We start from the raw sequence: 19,697 nt of genomic DNA on the forward strand, positions 1-19,697 counted from the left end.
TATTGCTTTACAACCTTCTTTATGTTTTAATGGTTTACTAGCATGCTCCAAATTAGCGAATGTGTTTTTGATTCTCATCCTCTGAAATAGATTTAAAGCATCAATCCATTAAGAAAAGGCAATCATAGAAGCTGGAAGAAGTGAGGTAGTGCTATAGGGTCAAGTTTTAAAAATAAAAAAATACCCCACATTTAAGTGTGTATCTCACGTTGCATGTGTACAAAACTGTGCTTATGAAAATACACATATTGATTGGCTCACAAGTGAAACTTTAAGAAGCTATTTGAGTAATGTGAACTTTTCAGTTACACTTGTGTCTACTTTGGTATCTTCAATAAAGTGCTTTCATGGATGCCTGTTGCACACTTACATAAAGGTGCTTCAGATAACTGCTGAATTAGTTGCTCAGCATAATATGGTCATTGAGAAGAAGAAGTTCTTGCAGGAGTCTGCAAGAATTCTTGGGCCAGACTTGTGCATCCACGTTCATGAAGCTGCCTGACATTGCATGCATGTTACTTACATCAGAAAAGATACAAAAATGACTCACTAAAAAGGATCTGAAACAAGAAGAAAATACACAGTTAAGGAAAATAACATTTGTATCTGTTTCAGTTATCAGAAAAGAGAGAAATGGACTACACAGTATCCACTATGGGATTGTTCTAACTCAGAACTCAGTGTAACAGAACTGAATGGCTTGAAGCCAGCAAATTAGAAGTATGAACAATGCGCCAACACCTAAAATGGAGTCAGTGGGAAAAATCACCAACAGACACAGTGGATGTTCCACTTTGGATGTAATTCAGAGCTTTTATAAAAGGAAACAACTGTCTTTCTAACACAAACCACAGACACCAAACATCAAGGAAACTGGCTGCCTTAAAACTGTACCCCACCTTTGAACTATACCTCGGTGACAAATTCTGCTCTCTGGATACAAACAGTTTGCAGTGAACCTATGTGAAAGAGCACCTGTATGGAGTTTCTAATAAACTATTTGATTATTATGGTGACACTGGTATCTTCTGGACAAAGAAATCCATTAAAGTAACCATCAGTTTGGTAGAGCAAGAAGTTGAGAATGAAATTACATTTTTAAGTACAGACTCAGTACATTCTTATACAAAAAAGGCTGTCATCCTCTTGCTTCATAATTACCTTTTCTCTTTTTCTTAGAGTTTTACAATACTGATGTAAAGACTAAAATCCCCAACCTCACACACACAGCTGTGTCACATTCCAGATGTGGAACCCACTGTTGAAACCAAACTGGAATATCTCCTTTGCGTAAGTTACTGTAAAAGGACCTGAATATTATGGCTCTAGTTTAGCAGAGTCAAGAAGCACATTTAGCTGCAAAACTTAGGTACATGCTGAAGTGCTCTGCTGAATTATTTTCTTATAACACTTTCCTCCTCCACAGTGCAGTTCATACAATAACTTTGCTGGTCACTGACAAAACACCATTTAGACATTGGAGACAATTGTTAAACAGCTTTTCCTCCTACAGGCTTTTGAAATTAGTACTTTATTACTTCACACAAGACAGTAAAGTAATTAAAATAATCCCACAGCTTTTCAGAAAAATTAGAAGGATTTTAAAACAAATCATATTAAAAAGCCAAACTTTGCACTTAAACCAAAACAAAAGCAATACTACATATACACACACTTTTAAAAGGAGAGGTTACAATTTTCTATTTGATATCAACAGGCACTCTTCATTCATCATCAGCAAGAAACTAGGTTAGGTCTCCATAGGCCACTGTCAGAGTTGTTGGAGTAAGTAAACATGCCACTGCTTCTGTGCCCTCCTTTTATTTCCTTGCTTCTTCAGTCTCTTCTGGCTCTCTCTCTTGATGCTCTCTTTCCCACCTCATTTCTTTCAACTCTTGTCTGTACTTCCGTTCAATGAACCGTTTCTGATGGGCCATCTGGGGGAAGTTATCTGACACAAGGAGAAATATTTTACATTAATAAACAAACTAACAACACAGAAAACCTTTCCCCACTCCCCCAAAACTTTGATGAGATTAGAGGCAATGGAGGGAATAATGTTACTACTCATTTTTTACTCATTTATTTCTAATATTCACAATAAACCAGGGCTGTGTGTCCCAAGGTTTTTGTTTCTTTATGATTTCCCCTGCTAAATTTCATACACTCAAAAAATAAAATCAAATCCTGGTATAGCAACATGGCCAGGTGCTACCTGGATTTTACATTCAGTTCCCTTAGCAACAGGTGGTCAATACTGAAAACCAAATGTGAAGCTGCTGTCAATGCTGTCAAGGCTTTTTCTCTTGTTGTCAAAAAGTATGAACCACTGGTTCAAAGCACTGTACAGATGCTTCCATTACTGTTACTATTTTAGACCACACAGAATGCACTGGATGCCCTGCATTATGCCAGGGTTCCCAATGGCAAAGTAATAGTGCAGTAAAATGGAAGGCAGTAAAATTTGTTCCTAAAAGTTAATACTTGGCTACGTACTAGAATACAGCCTTAGCACAGTGTAACAGCATGAGTGAAGACTATCTAAGACAGACTAGACAAGGCTGAGGTGACAGAGAAATAGCTAGGGGGATGGATGCTTCTGATTTCAGACATTAGTCCAGTGGCTGCTTATGGGTGTGCACTAGTTAAAACCAAGGCTGTCAAATCAGTTTATATAATTGATCAGAATTGCTCTTAATTTAGTACACAGTTGACAGAATGTGACATTCTGCATGACCAGGGTGCTGACACTCTTCTGTGTCTCTGTGCTGCAGAGACCGACCCTCAAGCTGGTCAGAAAATGAAGAGATGATAGAGTATGTGGCAGCCTGTAGCTGGCAGTAAATCTTGCTGGGATCACAAAGAGCTCTGGGATCAGCACTGGCTATCTATGTCTGAGAAGAATGCAAAAGTTCTCTACATTGACCTTTAAAGTCATAAACAAATTTGGGAGATGACTTGGCAAAGGACTGCTCTTTCTCTCTGGCTCGCTACCGAGAGAATTCCACTGAGGCTCCTCAGGAAGGAATCTCTTGGCACTAAGCGTTTTCCTTCTCTTTCTGCATCCCAGGCAGCACAGATTTGTTCAGCTACAGAACATGGTGCAGAAGCAACAATCTGCAGGAGTTTCTAGTTGGACAGGTTGGACTCGATGATCTTTGAGGTCTCTTCCAACCTTCTTGATTCTATGATTCTATGATTCTAGTATAGCAAAATGACCTTCTACTGCATTATTTTATTGGCTGGTGAAAATTTTGCCTTTTATTACATACTACAGTAATAAAGGGTTTATACATCATTTACTAGTCAGGCATAGGAGGGTGTATTTATTTAAACCAGAAAGCAATCTCACCAAAAGAAAATTGTTTTGAAATTGGTGGTGTTTTTAAAAACAGTAGTGTTTTGTTTAATGCAGTTCTGGGAGGTTTGTTGCTCATGTGCACCGCAAAATGAAAATGGGATTTTCAGCAGTGTGCCTGTAACATGATTCTTTAAGAACTCACCTTGGTAAGAACTCATTTGTTTATAATCCATTTAAAATGTTGAAAAAGAAATCTATGTAATAAACTTATTAATGGCCATCATATATATATATAAAAATAGGTACATGAAAACTGTTTTTACTTGAAGTTATTTATGCATTAAAACCCTCCCAACTCCACTCCACAAACATACATAACAGAATAGATGCCCTTAAGGGCTGTGGAGCCTCCATCCTGAAAACCAGTGAAAACCTGCCGGCAAGGCAATGAGAAACATGACCTAACTTGAAAATTGGCTCTGTTTTGAGGGGTGGTTAAAGATCTCTATAGATCCATTGTATTCAATCAAATACACATGCCAGGAAAGAGCTGTGAAGTCCTTGGATTTGATAGGAGATTAAGCTCACAGTTCTCCGAATGTTGATACTGTCACAAGAAGAAAACACTCCAAACTTCATTAAAATTTTGAAGCTGTTCATCTGAGAAGGGGACTTACATTTTTCTATTTGTCAAATTTACTGATGGTGAGAAGTTTATGCCTAGCAGATGGATATCAATTTTTTTCTGAATTACAGGGATTTATTGTCTTCTGAAATTTTTAAGCCCTGGGATTTCCAGGCATCAGAGGAAATACCTGTCTTTCCTTTGAATCCAACATGACAAAAATTGTACCTCCTTGTTTTCTTCTGAATAGAGCTTCTGCTGCGCAAAATACTTGTCATCTATTTGTTTACAGTGTGTTCACACCTGGCACTAACTCAGATGACCGAAGTTCTTTCATGCAAGAAGTTTGCATACACTCATTCCTTTCATATCCAAGACCCCACTGCAATGAAGGACTGCTCCCATGCTGGATATCCTGTGCATAATTTCAGGAGATGCATACTGAGCCCTCAGCTGTTCTTAAAATAAATATTGACCTACATTGGCTGAGATCTTCCTGTTGTTTTCCTAGTTTCCCCTTCCGTATAATATGAGATTAAATTTTGTTTTCTAAATTGGCAACTGAAAAATAATTTTCTTTCTCCCCTAAATAGAGGATGAGGCAATCACACCATCAGACACTAAGCAATCTTATCCCACTGCATATTTAAGCATGGAAAAATCTCTTGAGATTTCACTGCACAGAGTTCCCTCTAAGTTGCAACCTCTGCAGCTGATATCTCCCTTTTGAGAAAAAGAGATCTGTTGGTATTGTGTTAACTTCACCTGTTACAAAATCACCTTGAAAGTACTAAAAGGAAAACCTGCTGCTTAGAAGCTGACAGCATTCAGCATATACATTCTGTTCAAATCTTATCCCCCCGAAAACCTGGACCTCAGCTCAATAGAGACCAAGGATGTAAACTACAAATTATTTTCTTTGTTGCCCGAATTTCTTACATTTTTCAAGTGCGTCCATTGCAGCTCCCATTTCTGCTTGCTGAATACTGTGAAAGCCAAACAAAACCATGTTACATGAGATGGAAGTTGTCCAGAATAAAGTCAAGTTTCTGACAAAGTGAAACACTAGCTGCTCTTTTGTAATAAAACCTTTTGGATAACCAGTAGCTAGTTATTCATCGAGTGTGTGATGTATCAGCCTTTCCATAAATATGTGAGCAACAGCACCTCAGCTACAGTAGAATATTTTTAAACTTGGATCAATAACAGAATATTTTAGTCCATTCCTCACTGAAGCAAATCCTCACTGAAGCATTTGCTTTTACTTGAGATGGAAAAAGCAACAAAGTCACAATGGTGTGAACCATGATGTTTTTATAGCCACCACCAGATTTGGTAGCAGAAAGTAAGATGAGGTCTTTGCAACTTTAGAAACCATTAAAAAATGCCTAGAAGTAATAACATCAGAAAAAACAACCCTTAACTTGCCTTCCTGAGCTGGACAGTAATCCTGGAAATCTTTCTGCAGCTTCTAGTCATAGCACTGCAAATTGGTTAGCATTGCTTGCCACGCTGTAGGTAAGTTCACCAAAAAAAGCTTGAGATCCCAAACTACACAGACCTGGTGAACCCTTCCAGGTATTCCTGAGGCAGAAACACATAGCCTGAAGAAGGCTCCATAGCTGTCCTTTTCTAAGGCAAACTATACACTTCTCTGTCTCCACAGCTCCAGTGTCATTTTGGACACTCAAACACCCCATGATTAGTTTTTCACTGTACCTCGGGCCTTTACCGCATCCTATCCTTTCCCCTTTGAAGTAAACGGCTACGGTGTATGTCCTGGCATGAGATGGTCCCACTGTCTGCAAAGTCCTGAAAGAAGAAAGAGATTCTATTTGAGCAGGAAGCATTAGAAACCAGAATCTGTTTGTGGCACATATATTACCAAGCTTTCAGTCTGGTCAATACATATAATGGAATTAGTGCAAAGCACAGAGCAAGGGTTGAAAGATGCCTCTATAAATCACATTAAACCAGGGATTACCACTATGGTAGACAATAAAAAGGAGGAATTTATATAAAATGCACCTTGTTTATATGCCTTACATTTACTCCTTGAGGTTCATTCAGGAGCACTATATGAAAATTAAAAAATTTACACAAAAATGCAAATTGTAACACAAAGTGCTTAAGCACTGTGAAAACACTCGTAATAGTCATATAAATATTATGTAGCTGTGCAGCTGCAAAGAATCACACCCATTTTGTGTGCACAAAAATTGTAGTCCCTGACAGTTGTGCAGATAGCAAGGTTTTAAAAGGACTTTATACTGTTCTATTCTGTACATAGTAAATTAGCACAGGACAAATAAATTTTCAGTCAGCTTAGAAGTTACACAAACAAAAATTTTCATTTGAGCTGAAGTCTAGGGTGTGCACCAAAAACCATCTAAAGGGGAAAAAAGATAATTCCCTAGACATGCAATGAATTTCTGCTTCTGCTGTTTTTTTTTCCTGCTGTCCCAAATGTCTCCTCACTGTCAGCTAAAGTTCTGTCTACCACCTCTCTTCTTTTTGGAAAGAGCACCAATTTCCCATCAATTTTTAAAGTATCTAACTATAGTACTCTGTCTCCGTGTGCTGTGACAAGAGCAAGTAAAACCCAACCTGAATTTAAAAGCAATAGAACTAACTGCAGTGAAACAGATAACTCCAAGAAAAGGAATTTAACAAGATAATAGGAAGATAACAGCATATTACTAGCTCTAAGCTGAACTATAAAAATCAATTTATCATCACAGCAAAACAAAACAAACATTTGGAACTTGATACCCAATGGGTTTTACAAGAATCAGGAATTGGTTTTACTGTATTCATCCCTCACTCAGGACAAAGCTGTGAGCCCTCATACAGGGACAAGGAGGAGTCAGATTTGCAGAGCATCAGTTGCAGTGTTGAAGCAATCGTATTTCTTAAGTGCATTTTGTCACCATAACTGAACTGCTACATTTCACTGCAAACTTTGCTAAGTGTGACAAATGCACTTAAGATTTTCATTTTCCATAGTTTTTGTATATAACTCCAACAACACAAGCCTTGGACTTTCACAGCCTTTATCTGGGGGGGATAACATTGCACCTGCTGTATTAATAGAAAGGCTATGCAAGCAATACACAATCTTAAGTTTATTATAGCTTTTTTGAAGCAGCTATTTTACAACTGAAAAAGAGAAGGGAGATCCATCCCATCCAGCTTCATGTATCTAATGAAGTGTACAAGAGGTTCATGGTCCTGAACTCTTCTATCATTAACCAGGATGACATACGTGGGCTGAGTAGTGCAAGGAAAACATTCAGAAGTTCTATTGCTCTTCAGTGCCTGACTGCGGATCAGAAACACAGTCAACAATCAGGATGTGTAAACCAAGGCATTTATGTTTGCATAATCATGAGAGAAACTTGATCCTATTACTCCAGACACAATGGAAGTACCTTGACTTCATTCCACACAGCTGTTGTTCCATTCATTTCATTTAAAATACTACCACAGAATCAGAGAATCGAGTCCAACCGTAACCCAACTACCATGACCACTAAACTATATCTGAAGCACATCTACGTTTCTTGAAAACCTCCAGGGATGGCAACTCTACCACCTCCCTGGGCAGCCTGTTCCAATATTTCACCACTCTCTCAGTAGGGAAGTTTTTCCTAATGTCCAACCTAAACCTCCCCTGGCACAACTTAAGCCCATTTCCTCTCATCCTGTTGCTAGTTACTTGGGAGAAGAGACCGATACCAGCCTCACTATGACCTCCTTTCAGGTGGTTGTAGAGGGCAATAAGATATCCCTTTAGCCTTTTCTTCTCTGAACTAAACAACCCCAGCTCCCTCAGCTGCTCCTCATATGACATGCCCTCCAAACCCCTCACCAGCCTTGCGGCTCTTCCCTGGATATACTCCAGGACCTCAATGTCTTTCCTATACTGTGGCACCTGGAACTGAACACAGTATTTGAGCTGTGGCCTCACCAGGGCCAAGCACAGGGGCACAATCACTTCCTTCCCGCTTCTGGACATGCTGGTTTTGATATACGCCAGGATGCCATTAGCCTTCTTGGCCACCTGACCACACTGCTGGCTCATACCTCACATTAAAAGAGCAAATGATGCCAATGCTAGAGAGAATGATGCCAATGAAATACTCCATTCAAATAGAAAAATTATATTTTCCCTTGCACCTGTACAAGGTAAAATGCTTACTAATTCTCTCTTTTAATGGCTTAGAAGAACAAAAGCTTGGAGAATGTTGTTTCAGTATTTTTCATCATCAAAGAGCACCTGAATAACTACAATAAAACCAAACAATGGGAAAAATGTAGGGTGATGTTATCACATCTTTCTCCATATACAAGACTGATAATTAGCTTGTATCCAACAAGATGCCAGTTCTTACTTGTAAAGAGGAATGTCTGGCTCTTTTCCTTCTGTCCTCAGAGTCAAGCAGCACTGCTGAAGCTGAGATTTAGGATCATTCCAATCTTGATTTAAAATAAACTCCTGTAAGAAGTTCACAAAGATGCTTTTATGGCTGAGAGATTGTGGTATGAGTCTCAAACAATAATATGTTTAAAACAGAGGCAGGAAAGTAGTAACCTGACTGATCTTACCTTTAAGCGTGGGAAAAAGCATACATTCATGAAAGTGTGAACGTATTCCAAATCTTTATCGATGTACAAAGCGGCAATAAAGGCTGAGGAACAAAAAAGGTACTGTCACTCATCCAAGGAGAACGTTAATGGCTTGCACTTCTAGAACAAGCATCTCTTAGTACTCTAAAGCCACAGTCAATTATGTTTCACAGCAGTGATCTGAGGAGGGTGTTATTATCCTGCGTCACTGGAAAAAGTAAAGTTGGCCAAGAGATTCAAGTGACTTACCCAAATCCACTGAGTCATTTAAAGAGCTAGAAACGACACTTGGCTCCTAATCTCACATTTTAATCAGGTGACCAGGGATACTTACAAATAAATCACTACTGGGTACCATAAAATATTTTAGATATAAATCACACCTGTTTGTGTGCTATTTCTATTTTCTCAGTGGATTGACAAAAGGCAGAAGTTCTGAATGCCTCATAAAGTATATCAAAATATACAAGATACAGATTAACTTTCTTGGCAGAATATTTATCACCATATCTACTTTCTTTGAAAAGGAGGTATCACAAACTTCCATAAATGGACTCAAGATAATTTCCATATACCTTTTCCTCTTGTGAAACGACCACTTTGAAACCTCCTAAAATGCACTCAAATGAACCACAGAAATATGCACCTACTGAAGGAACTACTTTTATTTTCCAACAGTGACATGAACATATTAATGAAACAGTGAAACTGTTGTTAAACAGCTCACCTTGGGTTATAAACTTTAACTTTCTGGATGTGCTTTTGACCCTGGTCATCATGACCCTGCGATTTCTAAGCCTACAACTTTGCAGCTACATCTCCTTCATGCTTTCATACAGACTTCTAAAATCTAGGCTAGTGTTCTAAAAGCTGGCTTTTGGAGGTATAGGCATAATTAAATTGAAAACCTGAATATCATGTTTTTAATTTTGATTTGGGAGGTTGCTAATGGCTTTTAAAAACAGGATCTAAGGAAAAACAAGTTGCAGAAGTACTAAGCTGTTAAAACCAAATTAACTCACATTCCAAGAGATCAGCCAAAGTCTTGGTTCGAAGAGCTACAGGTCTTTTTGTCTTGTCATTAGTAATGGCAAATTCTTGCATACCCAGCTCTTCTGCCACCTTGGCCTGTGTCCTGTTGTTCACCAAAGAACTTCTTAACAGCTGCAATAGAAAGAAGTTCTACTCAGTGGCAACAATTAGCAATATCAAATTATGAAAAGTATAGAGAGCTGAGGGGAAAAAAAAGTTACTTTTATCCTTGTAGCCTCTTCCTTCTCTCAGTTTATTGACACACCTCAAATGATTTGCATAAACACACACACTCATTCTTTCTAACACTGATTTTTCCTTCTGTTTCAATTCTTCTCACCAAATATTATTTTTCTATGGACAGATTACTTCTGCAGATATGTCTTGCATTTAAAATGCTTGTTTGTGAGCTCTTCTTCAGTCTTTACTTTTTCAGCTGATCTGCATTATTTCAGTGTATGTAATACAGAGTTATTTGCCTTTTCCCACATAAAGTATAAACATGCCATGTTCTGGAGTCTATGGAGCAGCAGTGTCCACCAAATAAGAAATAAACAGGCAGTAATTAAAACAAGTACACATTAAAGCAAGACAGGTTAGTTTTCAGAACCAGCTGATGAGGAAGCTGCTCCATTCATTTTTGCCAGAGAAGAAAGTGCATAGTGAGACAGCATCTACTGAAGGCAGTATGGCTGAGCCAATGCATCCCTGACAAACATCTGGCTCTAGCATTCTTCAGTGTAAACAATATCTAGGACACCTGGTTCTCCAGTAGAGTTCCCTGAAATGATTAATTCTGGCTCTAGGCTGATTGCTTAAATAAACAGAGCTCTGCCAAAGATACAATCCTGTATATCTTAAGGGAGTATTTGGGGCTTAAAGCATTTCCTGCAACTTGCTGAAGCCCTGGTTAAGCTGAGATTTCCCCCTTTTTTTTGCTTTAAATGAAACAGCATTAATTTAAGAAGTTAAGATTATTATAGGAGGTGGAGGTGAGAGAGAAAGAATGTCTCTCTTTTTCCCCACTGTTTCTGTGTAATCCAGAGTTGAGAAGCTACATACATATTTTTTCTCTTTGTCTTCCAGATCACTTTTGCTCAGCTAATTAAATCTAAGTTATATGCAACCTGGCTCCAGCATGTCAACTGAGCCTATGAAAATTAAGATTTATTTGCTGAACTTGATACTTCATCTCTGACAACAGACAAAACATGAACAGTCTCTTCATAATTTGCTTGGCAGTGACATATGAAGCAAATGCCCACAACTTGATCTTCATAATCTTGACAGACTGCAGACAGAATTAATACCTGCTCCCTAACATCTGCTTAAAGTCATCTACTTGCTCCATTCCCAAATTCTTCCCTCTTATGTCCTTAAGATAAAGAAACAGTACTTTCCCCCATGAAATGCTAAGTACAACATGCAACCTACAGGACAGAAGCACAGCATCACCTGACAAGTTGTTTCTGATAATGGGAGAAGAAGGATCTTTTTTGCTGTTTTCGCAGAGTATTTATTTTGATGGAACCCATAATCATGAGTAGCAGTATCATAAAACTAAGAGGAACCTATACACTACACAGTGAATTAGAGATGAACAAACCCCTCAGTTATCCTTCTAGCACTGTGATTAATCAACTTGCTATTTATTAGAATTCGCCTCCTCTTCAGGTATGGCCTAGCAAGAAACACAATTCCCCTTAATGATATGGGGAAGACATGGTACCTCTGCCTTCCCAGCAGTATTTTAGAGGCAGTCTCCACTCTGGCAACACATAATCTTCATCACTGCAGGTGCTCTAATGTGTGATGGATGCTCAACTGGAGCTTAACTCCAATTACAAAGCAATTAATTTTTTAAATTCTTCCACCTTCACATAACATGCTACTACCTAGGACTGTAGTATAAGCCAGTACTGCAGAAGCCTCATCTTCTAACAGCCAGCAATCACTTGGTTGTTTCAAAATATGTAGACAAGACTATGTTCTCCTTTCTTTTTCTTAAACGTAGTTAATTTTCAGACATCACACAGAATTATGAAGGCTGGAACAGACCTCTAAGATCATCAAGTCCAGCCTGTGACCCAACACCACCGTATCGATTAGACCATGTCACTAAGTGCCACATCCAGTCTTTCCTTAAACACCTCCAGGGACAGTGACTCCACCCCTTCCCTTGGCAGTCCATTCCAGTGTCTAATTCCCCTTTCCATCAGGAAGTGCTTCCTAACATCCAACCTAAGCCTCCTCTGGCACAACTTCAGGCCATGCCCTCTCCTCCTGTCACAAGTTGCCTGGGTGAAGAGCCTTCAGGTAGTTGTAGAGTGTGATAAGGTCCCCCTTGAGTCTCCTCTTTCCGGGTTAAACAACCCCAGCTCCATCAGCCTCTCCTTGTAAGACTTTCCCTCCAGTCCCTTGCCCAGTCTTGTTGCTCTCCTCTGAACCCACTCCAGCACCTCAATATCTTGCAGTGAGGGGCCCAGAACTGCACACAGGCCTCGAGGTGAGGCCTCCCCAGTGCTGAGTACAGGGGCAGAATTAGACCCCTTGTACTGCTGGCCACACTGTTCCAGATGCCTTTCGTGCCATGTGGGCACACTGCTGGCTCATGTTCAGCCAGCTGTCAACCAGCACTCCCAGGTCCCTCTCTGCCAGGGAGATTCCATGAGTAATCATAAGACACTGGGAAGCTACTGCATTGCCAGTCAAGTGGAATCTTCCCATCCTTGACCAAAATCATCCTCAAAACTGACAAATACCAGCCAGCTGGTGTTATTATTCTGACTATATCTTCCCAGATGACAAGAGCTCAGTATTTGCTGTTCCTCTTCAGATCCCACATTGGTCTCCTTTCTCACAAGTCTCATTTCATTTATCCTCAAAAACCATTCTAAGACAATTTTCATTTTTACTGCATGCACATCAGAGTTGAAATTTCATTCCAAGTATTGCCTGCTTCTCCGTATCTTTATGTGTTTTCAGCGTTCATTCCACTAACTTTGAGGTTTCCACTACAAACATGGGCTATGCAACTTGTTTTACTTGCCTACTCACTGATCATTAAATTAAGAAACATGGAGACATTCTGATCATTGGCCTCAGTTAATAGCAACACTTCATATACTTTCTGCCAAATAGTTCTTGAAATGTTTATCTTACTTCAACAACATTAATGCCTACGTTCTTAAAAGTTGCCTACAACACAAAAGAAACCCCAGCAGTCTTGGATTTTTGCCCTGGTTTTGTTTCTCCAAAGGATTAATACGACTTACTTCAAAAGTTCAGGCCTTATCTACTCTGTCTCTTTAAAGGTGCAGAAAAATACATAAAAATGTAAATGAAACTTAAGAACTGGTGAAGAAACATTACAATTAGGTTCAGTCAGAGCATGTGCTTTTCTCCTGTAAACAGCTTTAGCCCAAAAGACACAAGAAGCATATACTTCAAAACATGTCTGATAATTAGCTTTGTCATCCTTTTATTGACTTGAGAAAATGGCTCCAAGTAGCTAAGAAACCTACTTCCTAATTTTAACCAGAAGACTTGACTCACATTCCTGATATGTGTATCACTTTTTTATTCTAGTCAGTACTTCAAAACTAAGAAATATTTAGTAAGCCTAAGAAAATTTCTTCCTCAGAAACAAACCCACAGCTGTCTAGCTGCAGTACTAAAGGAGTCATTCAGGACAAAAACTACATGTACTGCCACCGTATTCTTAAAGTACCATCATTTGCCATAAGACCCTCAAACTGGGTTGTTCATAGCTTGAATAAGAGAGGCTGAAAGACTATGGCAAATAAAAACTAATGACTGTAACAATACTAACATTAAATTCAAAAGGCTACCACAGGAGCTGCAGGTGGAAGAAAACAAGAAAATCAGAGTAAAATAGATCTTCTTATTAGGAAACATAACCCTGCCTGGTTGCAGGTTCAGCAGACTACACGTCATGAATAATACAAGCCATGTGGTGTGCCTATTTAAATAAATGGTTTAAGACATCCATCTTTAAGTAAGAACCAGTCTTATCTCCCAGTTTTGTCACTGACATCCTTCAAATTATTGATCCATTTCATAGAATAAAAATTTTTGCCCTGCACTCATAAAACACCATTTCCTATTCATTGCAGTGCACATGACTTAAAATTAACAAAGCTTTATTAAGATCAGTGGTTGCTGAGGTTTCTTTTATTAATCAAATCCAAAATAATTCACTAACTGCTCCCATAATTTCAGTCTCCATCCCACTCCTACTTTTCTGGAGAGCATGATTGATGGCAGTCTCACCGTTAAGTGCCCTTCATGATGATCAGGGAAATGTATGAATAAATATTCTGTGGCTACCAACTGCATTATGGAGTCACCCAGGAATTCCATCCTCTGGTTGTGGCCTCTGAAAAATGAGACATCAATGCAGCAAAATCAATAAGCACTCAGAGAGGAAAAAACCCCAGGATGAACACACAAATTAAACCAAAGTGATCTGAGTTCAGCCTTGCTGATTTCCAAATGCATTTAAAGCAAATTTCCAGTGTTAACCAGGTGGGATGAAAACACAGTTCATGACACCAACTTGCGGGGAGAAAGCAAATAATGCAAATGCAATTGATCAATGCAATCAATGCAATAGATCACAGATGTAATTATTAGATCACAGATCTAATAGTGCAATTATTAGATCACAAATCTAATACAAATGCAATTACTAGATCACAGATCTGAGTCTTCTAATTGAAGAAGAAGGGCAGTTGACACCAAGTTTATATTGGGATAAGGTCTCTACCTGCAACTTCTTGTAAGAAAGTGAACTAGTGAATATGGTGACTTCAACAAAGAAGAAGGTCTGTCCAGTCATGAGAATTAAAAAGATCAGGGTTTAAACTCATGTGAGACCATGGACCAGGGAACAACTGCTATGGCTCTGCTGTTTGCCTTGAAACAGGGCCTGGCAGCTCTACATAAAACAGGGCTGCACTCAGACCAAAGGGCATGGTTTTCCTTCTTTTCTCTGCCCATATGTACCTCCAAGTATGTCTTCCTACTGTCTGAGAAGTGGTATGCAAGTATCAAATACTGCAGGAAGCTCAGAAGAAACACAGGGATGGCTCTCTAACACACTGCATAGTCTTGCACAAGGTATCCACTACCGACTACTGTCAGAGATGGGATACTGAGCCACGTGGGCTTGAAAACATAGCTTCTCTATTCTCTCTGGAGAACAGATGGATTAGCTAGAATTTGTTTAAAAATAAAGCAATCTGAGATGCTAACAGAAGGACTGACAGAGCTACATGAGGGCTCTTGCTATGTACTCACAGAGTCAGATGGTTAAAGCCTACTGTCCTCAGAGTGAATGCACGAGCTAGAAGTCGAACATGAGTAAAGATGACTCCAATTGCTTCCTCAAACTCTGTAAGCTTTTGAAGAACTGGAGAGGTCTCGATGAGTTGTCTGTCAGTATTGGACTCCTGCAACTAAATAAAGAGAGGTGAAAATAATGACAAGCTGACGGTGTTTTAGAACTTCTCAGAGATAAGCAAGCCTTCTGTAAACCAAGGACAAAGAATACAGTGAATGAGCTGTTCTGTGGAGAGCTGAACTGAGAAAACCAAGCTACTTCTGGCTTTTTGTCTTGGATAAGTACTTCTCAAAGATGTTATATGCTTTTTTAACAAGTGAGGTGTTTGTAACACATTGCCTACATGGTCTTGTCTCTGCACATGGATTGCATGGCCTACTTATTTTCATAACACATGCACAATTGTACATGTCTGAGTTTTCTAATGTTATCACATTATTTGCAACTGAGAAACAAACTCAGACATTTAGAATAGGGTTGGCTGACTGACAGTATGTCAAGATGAGACAAAACCCAAATCTATTTCTTCCACTCTCCTTCAGTATCAAAAAAATCAAGAATATATATTTAGTATATGACATTCAAAAGGGCACAATAACACAAGAAAATTAAAGTTTATCACTTTGGGTTAGTATCTTTTTTTATCAGTTTCTTGTCTGATGTCCTTGATGTGACACTTAAATGGCCTTCTGGAGCTGTGAAATAGCATAAACATTTTGCCCAGCCACTCTGGGCATCTCTCTTGTATAGCAATGCCTTAGAGCAGGAATCATCCCAATGAGGATATTTAAAAGACAGTAAGAATTGCCACAGTTTTTTGAAGAAAAGAACTTTTTCAGTTTGATGCCTGCCCCTCTTCTATTTCTTGATTACATTCAATTTGTCTTTTTTCTTAAACACTGATCTTTCAGCTTGACAGTTTCATACAACTACATATCCCAACACCAAAATCCCACACTTGGGTGATAATGGTCAGTTTGGAGTTCAAATTGCATGTGGAGCTGAGAGTGCTTTTTGCTTCCTCATCACAGTCCTTTATATTTATCTACACAGAATTTCATCTGGCTTTTTGCTCCATAGTTAGTCACTCTTGCATTCTCACAATCAGACTGCAATTTTTCAGCCTGCTGTTGTCCCTGCTACCCTGAACAATTTGGTATTGTCAACAAACTGCCACTTCACTGCTCATCCTCTTCCCTAAGCTGTGGATATGAACAGCCTGTACTTCAGCAAAGATCCCTAGGGAAATCTGTCAGCTATCTCCATCCCTTGTAAAGATGTGGTCATTTCACTCCTTTTCTCCATTTCATATGTTTCAGCCATTCCTTTAAATCTTGTGAGGACTGACAGTATTCACTGGGGTTGCTTTTTTATTTTATTTACTATTCCTTGCTTGGTTTTTTAAAAAGCATTTTAGGAGTGCCTTTCCAACAGCTTCTTTGGAAACCCAGCAGACAGTATTACCTACATCATCACATGCTTTTTTATCTCCTCCAAAATCTCCTACTCATTTGTGAGGCAGGATTTATCTTTCTAAAAACCTCACACTATTCAGGTGACTACTAATTTTTTTCAGCACTATTTGTATTAGCTTGACTACTGCAAATAACAGGGTCAGAGGCCTTCAGTTCTGTATATCTTACCTATCTTACACAGAGCTTTTTTCATTGGCATCTCATTTGTAGTACTGTGAGGATAACTGTGTTTCCCCCACTGGCAAGTAGAGAGCTAGGACAGCTTCTGGGACGTGGAAGAAAATAATTTTATATCACACAAGTTAAGGTAGTAGCAAGAAAATATAAGCTCCATACATTGGCTGTCTCCAATTTCTAAGCACAGAACAAGTCTTCTTTGTGAAAACAGGAATAAAAAGGTTAAAATAAAGTAAGAGAAAAGAAAGAAATCCTGAGTAAGAAGAATTTTCTTGGGAGCTTGTGCAACCATGCAGGATAGCTGCTGCTGAAGCTCCGAAGTTTATCTTCCCATTAAGACTCTTTCCTATTGACACTCAGAGAGTTGGTTGTAAAAGTGCTTCATGTGCACCAATTTGTTGCTGAAGATTTTGTCTATATACCCATTGCAAAATCCATACAAATATACAAGACATTCCAGATGGAAACTTCAAAGTGACCTTCTGCTGGATGGGTGTACTCAGAAAAATATTTCAAAGGATTTGAACTGACTGCACCAAACAGCAGGCTGGACTAAAGAAACCTCTCAGATGTTCATACAACCCTGAAAACCTTACTGACTGGAATTTGAATACAGCTATTCCTGCACACTTAGAAAATGCTCCCATGTTTGCTGGGAAGACAAGGAGCTACAGTGCAGAAAGGCTCTGTGATCTGCTCTAGATCTCTCACAGAATTCGGTCAGGGAACAAGGACTGGGCAACCATTTTCCCAGCTCCCAGCCTTGTAAACTAACAATGTGTGAACTTGTATCCATGGAGGATAAATTTGCCTCCAGACATCTTCATGATTTCAGACATATGCACAAAATAAAAATAACCCAGACTCACATTTTTATTGATTTTAATTAATGTGTCTTCCTGCTATTAAACTTTCAGTATTAATTTCATGTTGACAAAAAAAAAATACAAAGATTGGTTTTGTACCCTTTTCTCCCAACTTCAAGAAGATGAACAGGAAGCTGCCAAAATGTTAACCCTCACTAGATTTATCATATAAACACAGTTATATAGCAGACATGGGCCAAGGACAGGGGAGTGATTAATCTTTTAGAGAGATGAAGATTCATTATTTATTAAAAAAAACCCCAACCAACCCAAAATCAAACACAAAGGTAAATATATATGCTCCTTTGCCTACTTTTTAGCATGGCTTCTGAGATGTCATTACAATGGAAAGCTATGGAAAAGCATCCCTGAAAATAAAAGAGAGCTATAAAATTTATTACAGAAAGGGATACACTTACTTGGAGTGGGTGTAGTGGATAATTAAGCCATACATCCCGCAGGTCCTGCAAACATCGAGAGATGCCTTTAATGCTCAAGGGAGTCATTTAACAAATTCCACAGTACTAAATAAAATGTCATTGCTTGAAATACTGAACTATTTCAGATGCTGACTCTGCTTATTGCAAATTCAATAGTGCTGGCAAACTAATTTTTAAAATCATGTATTTGCTGTTCAAACCGCCTGTAGTTCTCCCAATTAGCTTATGTCAAAGAGGTGGAAAAATCCTTGAACCAAATAAAAAGTGGTTAAAAGGAAGGAAAAGATTTGTTTAAGCCTCAGGACTAACTCTATTTGCATGTACTCTCCTCAGTAGCAAGTTTGACTTCACCAAAGGCAAGGACTTAAAAAAAAAAAAAAAAGCCCACTTATTTTCTTCTATTTAATATAGGCTTCCTTCACTAGAGGCACTGAGCAGCAAATAAACACTGAGTTGCAATAGGTTTCTAAATACTTTTATTTCTAATAAGCTTTGTCATTTCACAGACTCAGAGACATTCAAGAAGGAAAAACTGTTTAATATATCTAATCTTCATTGCCATGCATGCTGTCCCAGCAGTAGGTACTGGTTACTTTCCTTAGCCATTAGGTGGGATAAATTCACAGTATGATGGGGGTTGGAGAGGAGCTCTGGGGATCATCTAGTCGAACCCCTCTTCTACAGCAGGTTCACCAAGAGCAAGCTGCATAGGATTGCATCCAGGTGAGTTTTGAAACTCTGCAGGGATGGAAATTCCACAGTCTCTCTGGGCAGCCTGTTCCAGTGCTCTATCCCTCTCAAAATCGAAAGGTTTTTCCATATGTTTAGGTGGAACTTCGGTGTTCTAGTTTGTGCCTGTTGCCCCTTGTCCTATCAGTGGGCACCACTGAAAAGAGACTGGCCCTATCCTCTTGACACAGGAAGTTCCATCTCTACATGAGGAAGAACATCTTTACTGTAAGGGCCACAAAGCACTGGAACAGGCTCCCCAGCAAGGTTGTGGAATCTCCTTCTCTGGAGACTTTCAAGACCCATCTGGACGTGTTCCTTTGTGACCTGCACTAGATTCTATGGTCCTGCTCTGGCAGGGGAGTTGGACTCGAAGATTTCCAGGGGTCCCCTTCCAACCCCTAACATCCTGTGTGATCCTGTGGCACTCGCCCTTTAGATATTGATAAGCATCGATAAGATCCCCACTTATTCTTCTCTTCTCCAGTCTCAAGAGCCCCAGGTCTCTCAGCCTTTCCTTGTAAGAGAGACACCTCTGGTTCCCTAATCATCTTAGTACTGATTAACTAATACTGACCTAAAAAACCATATGGAAGAATTGATTAATTATGTGATTGCGTAGCTGTTGGATGAAATCCCCTGTATTTTTTTTTCCAAAGAGATGCTTAAAACTTTTAGGGCTAGGCCAATTTAACCATGAAACAGGAATCACAGAATTTCAAGGACTGGAAGGGACCTTGAAAGATTGGATTACCTAGTCCAACCGCTCTGCCAGGGCAGGGTCACCTACACCAGATTACGCAGGAACGTATCCAAGAGAGTTTTGAGTATCTGCAGAGGGGGAGACTCCACAAACCCCCTGGGCAGCCTGTTCCAGTGTTCTGTCACCCTCACAGTGAAAAAATTTTTACTCATATTTATGTGAAACTTCATATGCCTCAACTTCCACCCATTGCCCCTTGTCCTGTCATTAGGCACCACCTAGAAGAGCCTGACTCCATCCTCTTAGGACTCACCCTTTACAGATTTATAAACACTGATGAGGTCACCATCTCCAC

The 19,697-nt window shown here is 39.2% G+C and overlaps 1 protein-coding gene across 1 annotated transcript in view; it reads right to left on the reverse strand.

Annotated features, from left to right (window-relative positions):
- Positions 1–1,820: 1,820 nt before the first annotated feature.
- Positions 1,821–19,697, reverse strand: part of DROSHA (drosha ribonuclease III) — an 80,187-nt gene continuing 62,310 nt past the window's right edge. Inside the window, exons 23-31 of the mRNA XM_054381792.1 lie at positions 17,890–17,934; positions 14,910–15,067; positions 13,881–13,986; positions 9,578–9,719; positions 8,535–8,617; positions 8,321–8,424; positions 5,646–5,738; positions 4,866–4,912; positions 1,821–1,951 (exon numbers count right to left, since the gene is read on the reverse strand). Coding sequence (XP_054237767.1) covers positions 1,821–1,951; positions 4,866–4,912; positions 5,646–5,738; positions 8,321–8,424; positions 8,535–8,617; positions 9,578–9,719; positions 13,881–13,986; positions 14,910–15,067; positions 17,890–17,934 — 909 coding nt within the window. The remainder of the gene's footprint in view (positions 1,952–4,865; positions 4,913–5,645; positions 5,739–8,320; positions 8,425–8,534; positions 8,618–9,577; positions 9,720–13,880; positions 13,987–14,909; positions 15,068–17,889; positions 17,935–19,697) is intronic.

The sequence above is a fragment of the Indicator indicator genome, chromosome 6 (genome assembly GCF_027791375.1).
Source record: "Indicator indicator isolate 239-I01 chromosome 6, UM_Iind_1.1, whole genome shotgun sequence".
Taxonomy (NCBI): domain Eukaryota; kingdom Metazoa; phylum Chordata; class Aves; order Piciformes; family Indicatoridae; genus Indicator; species Indicator indicator.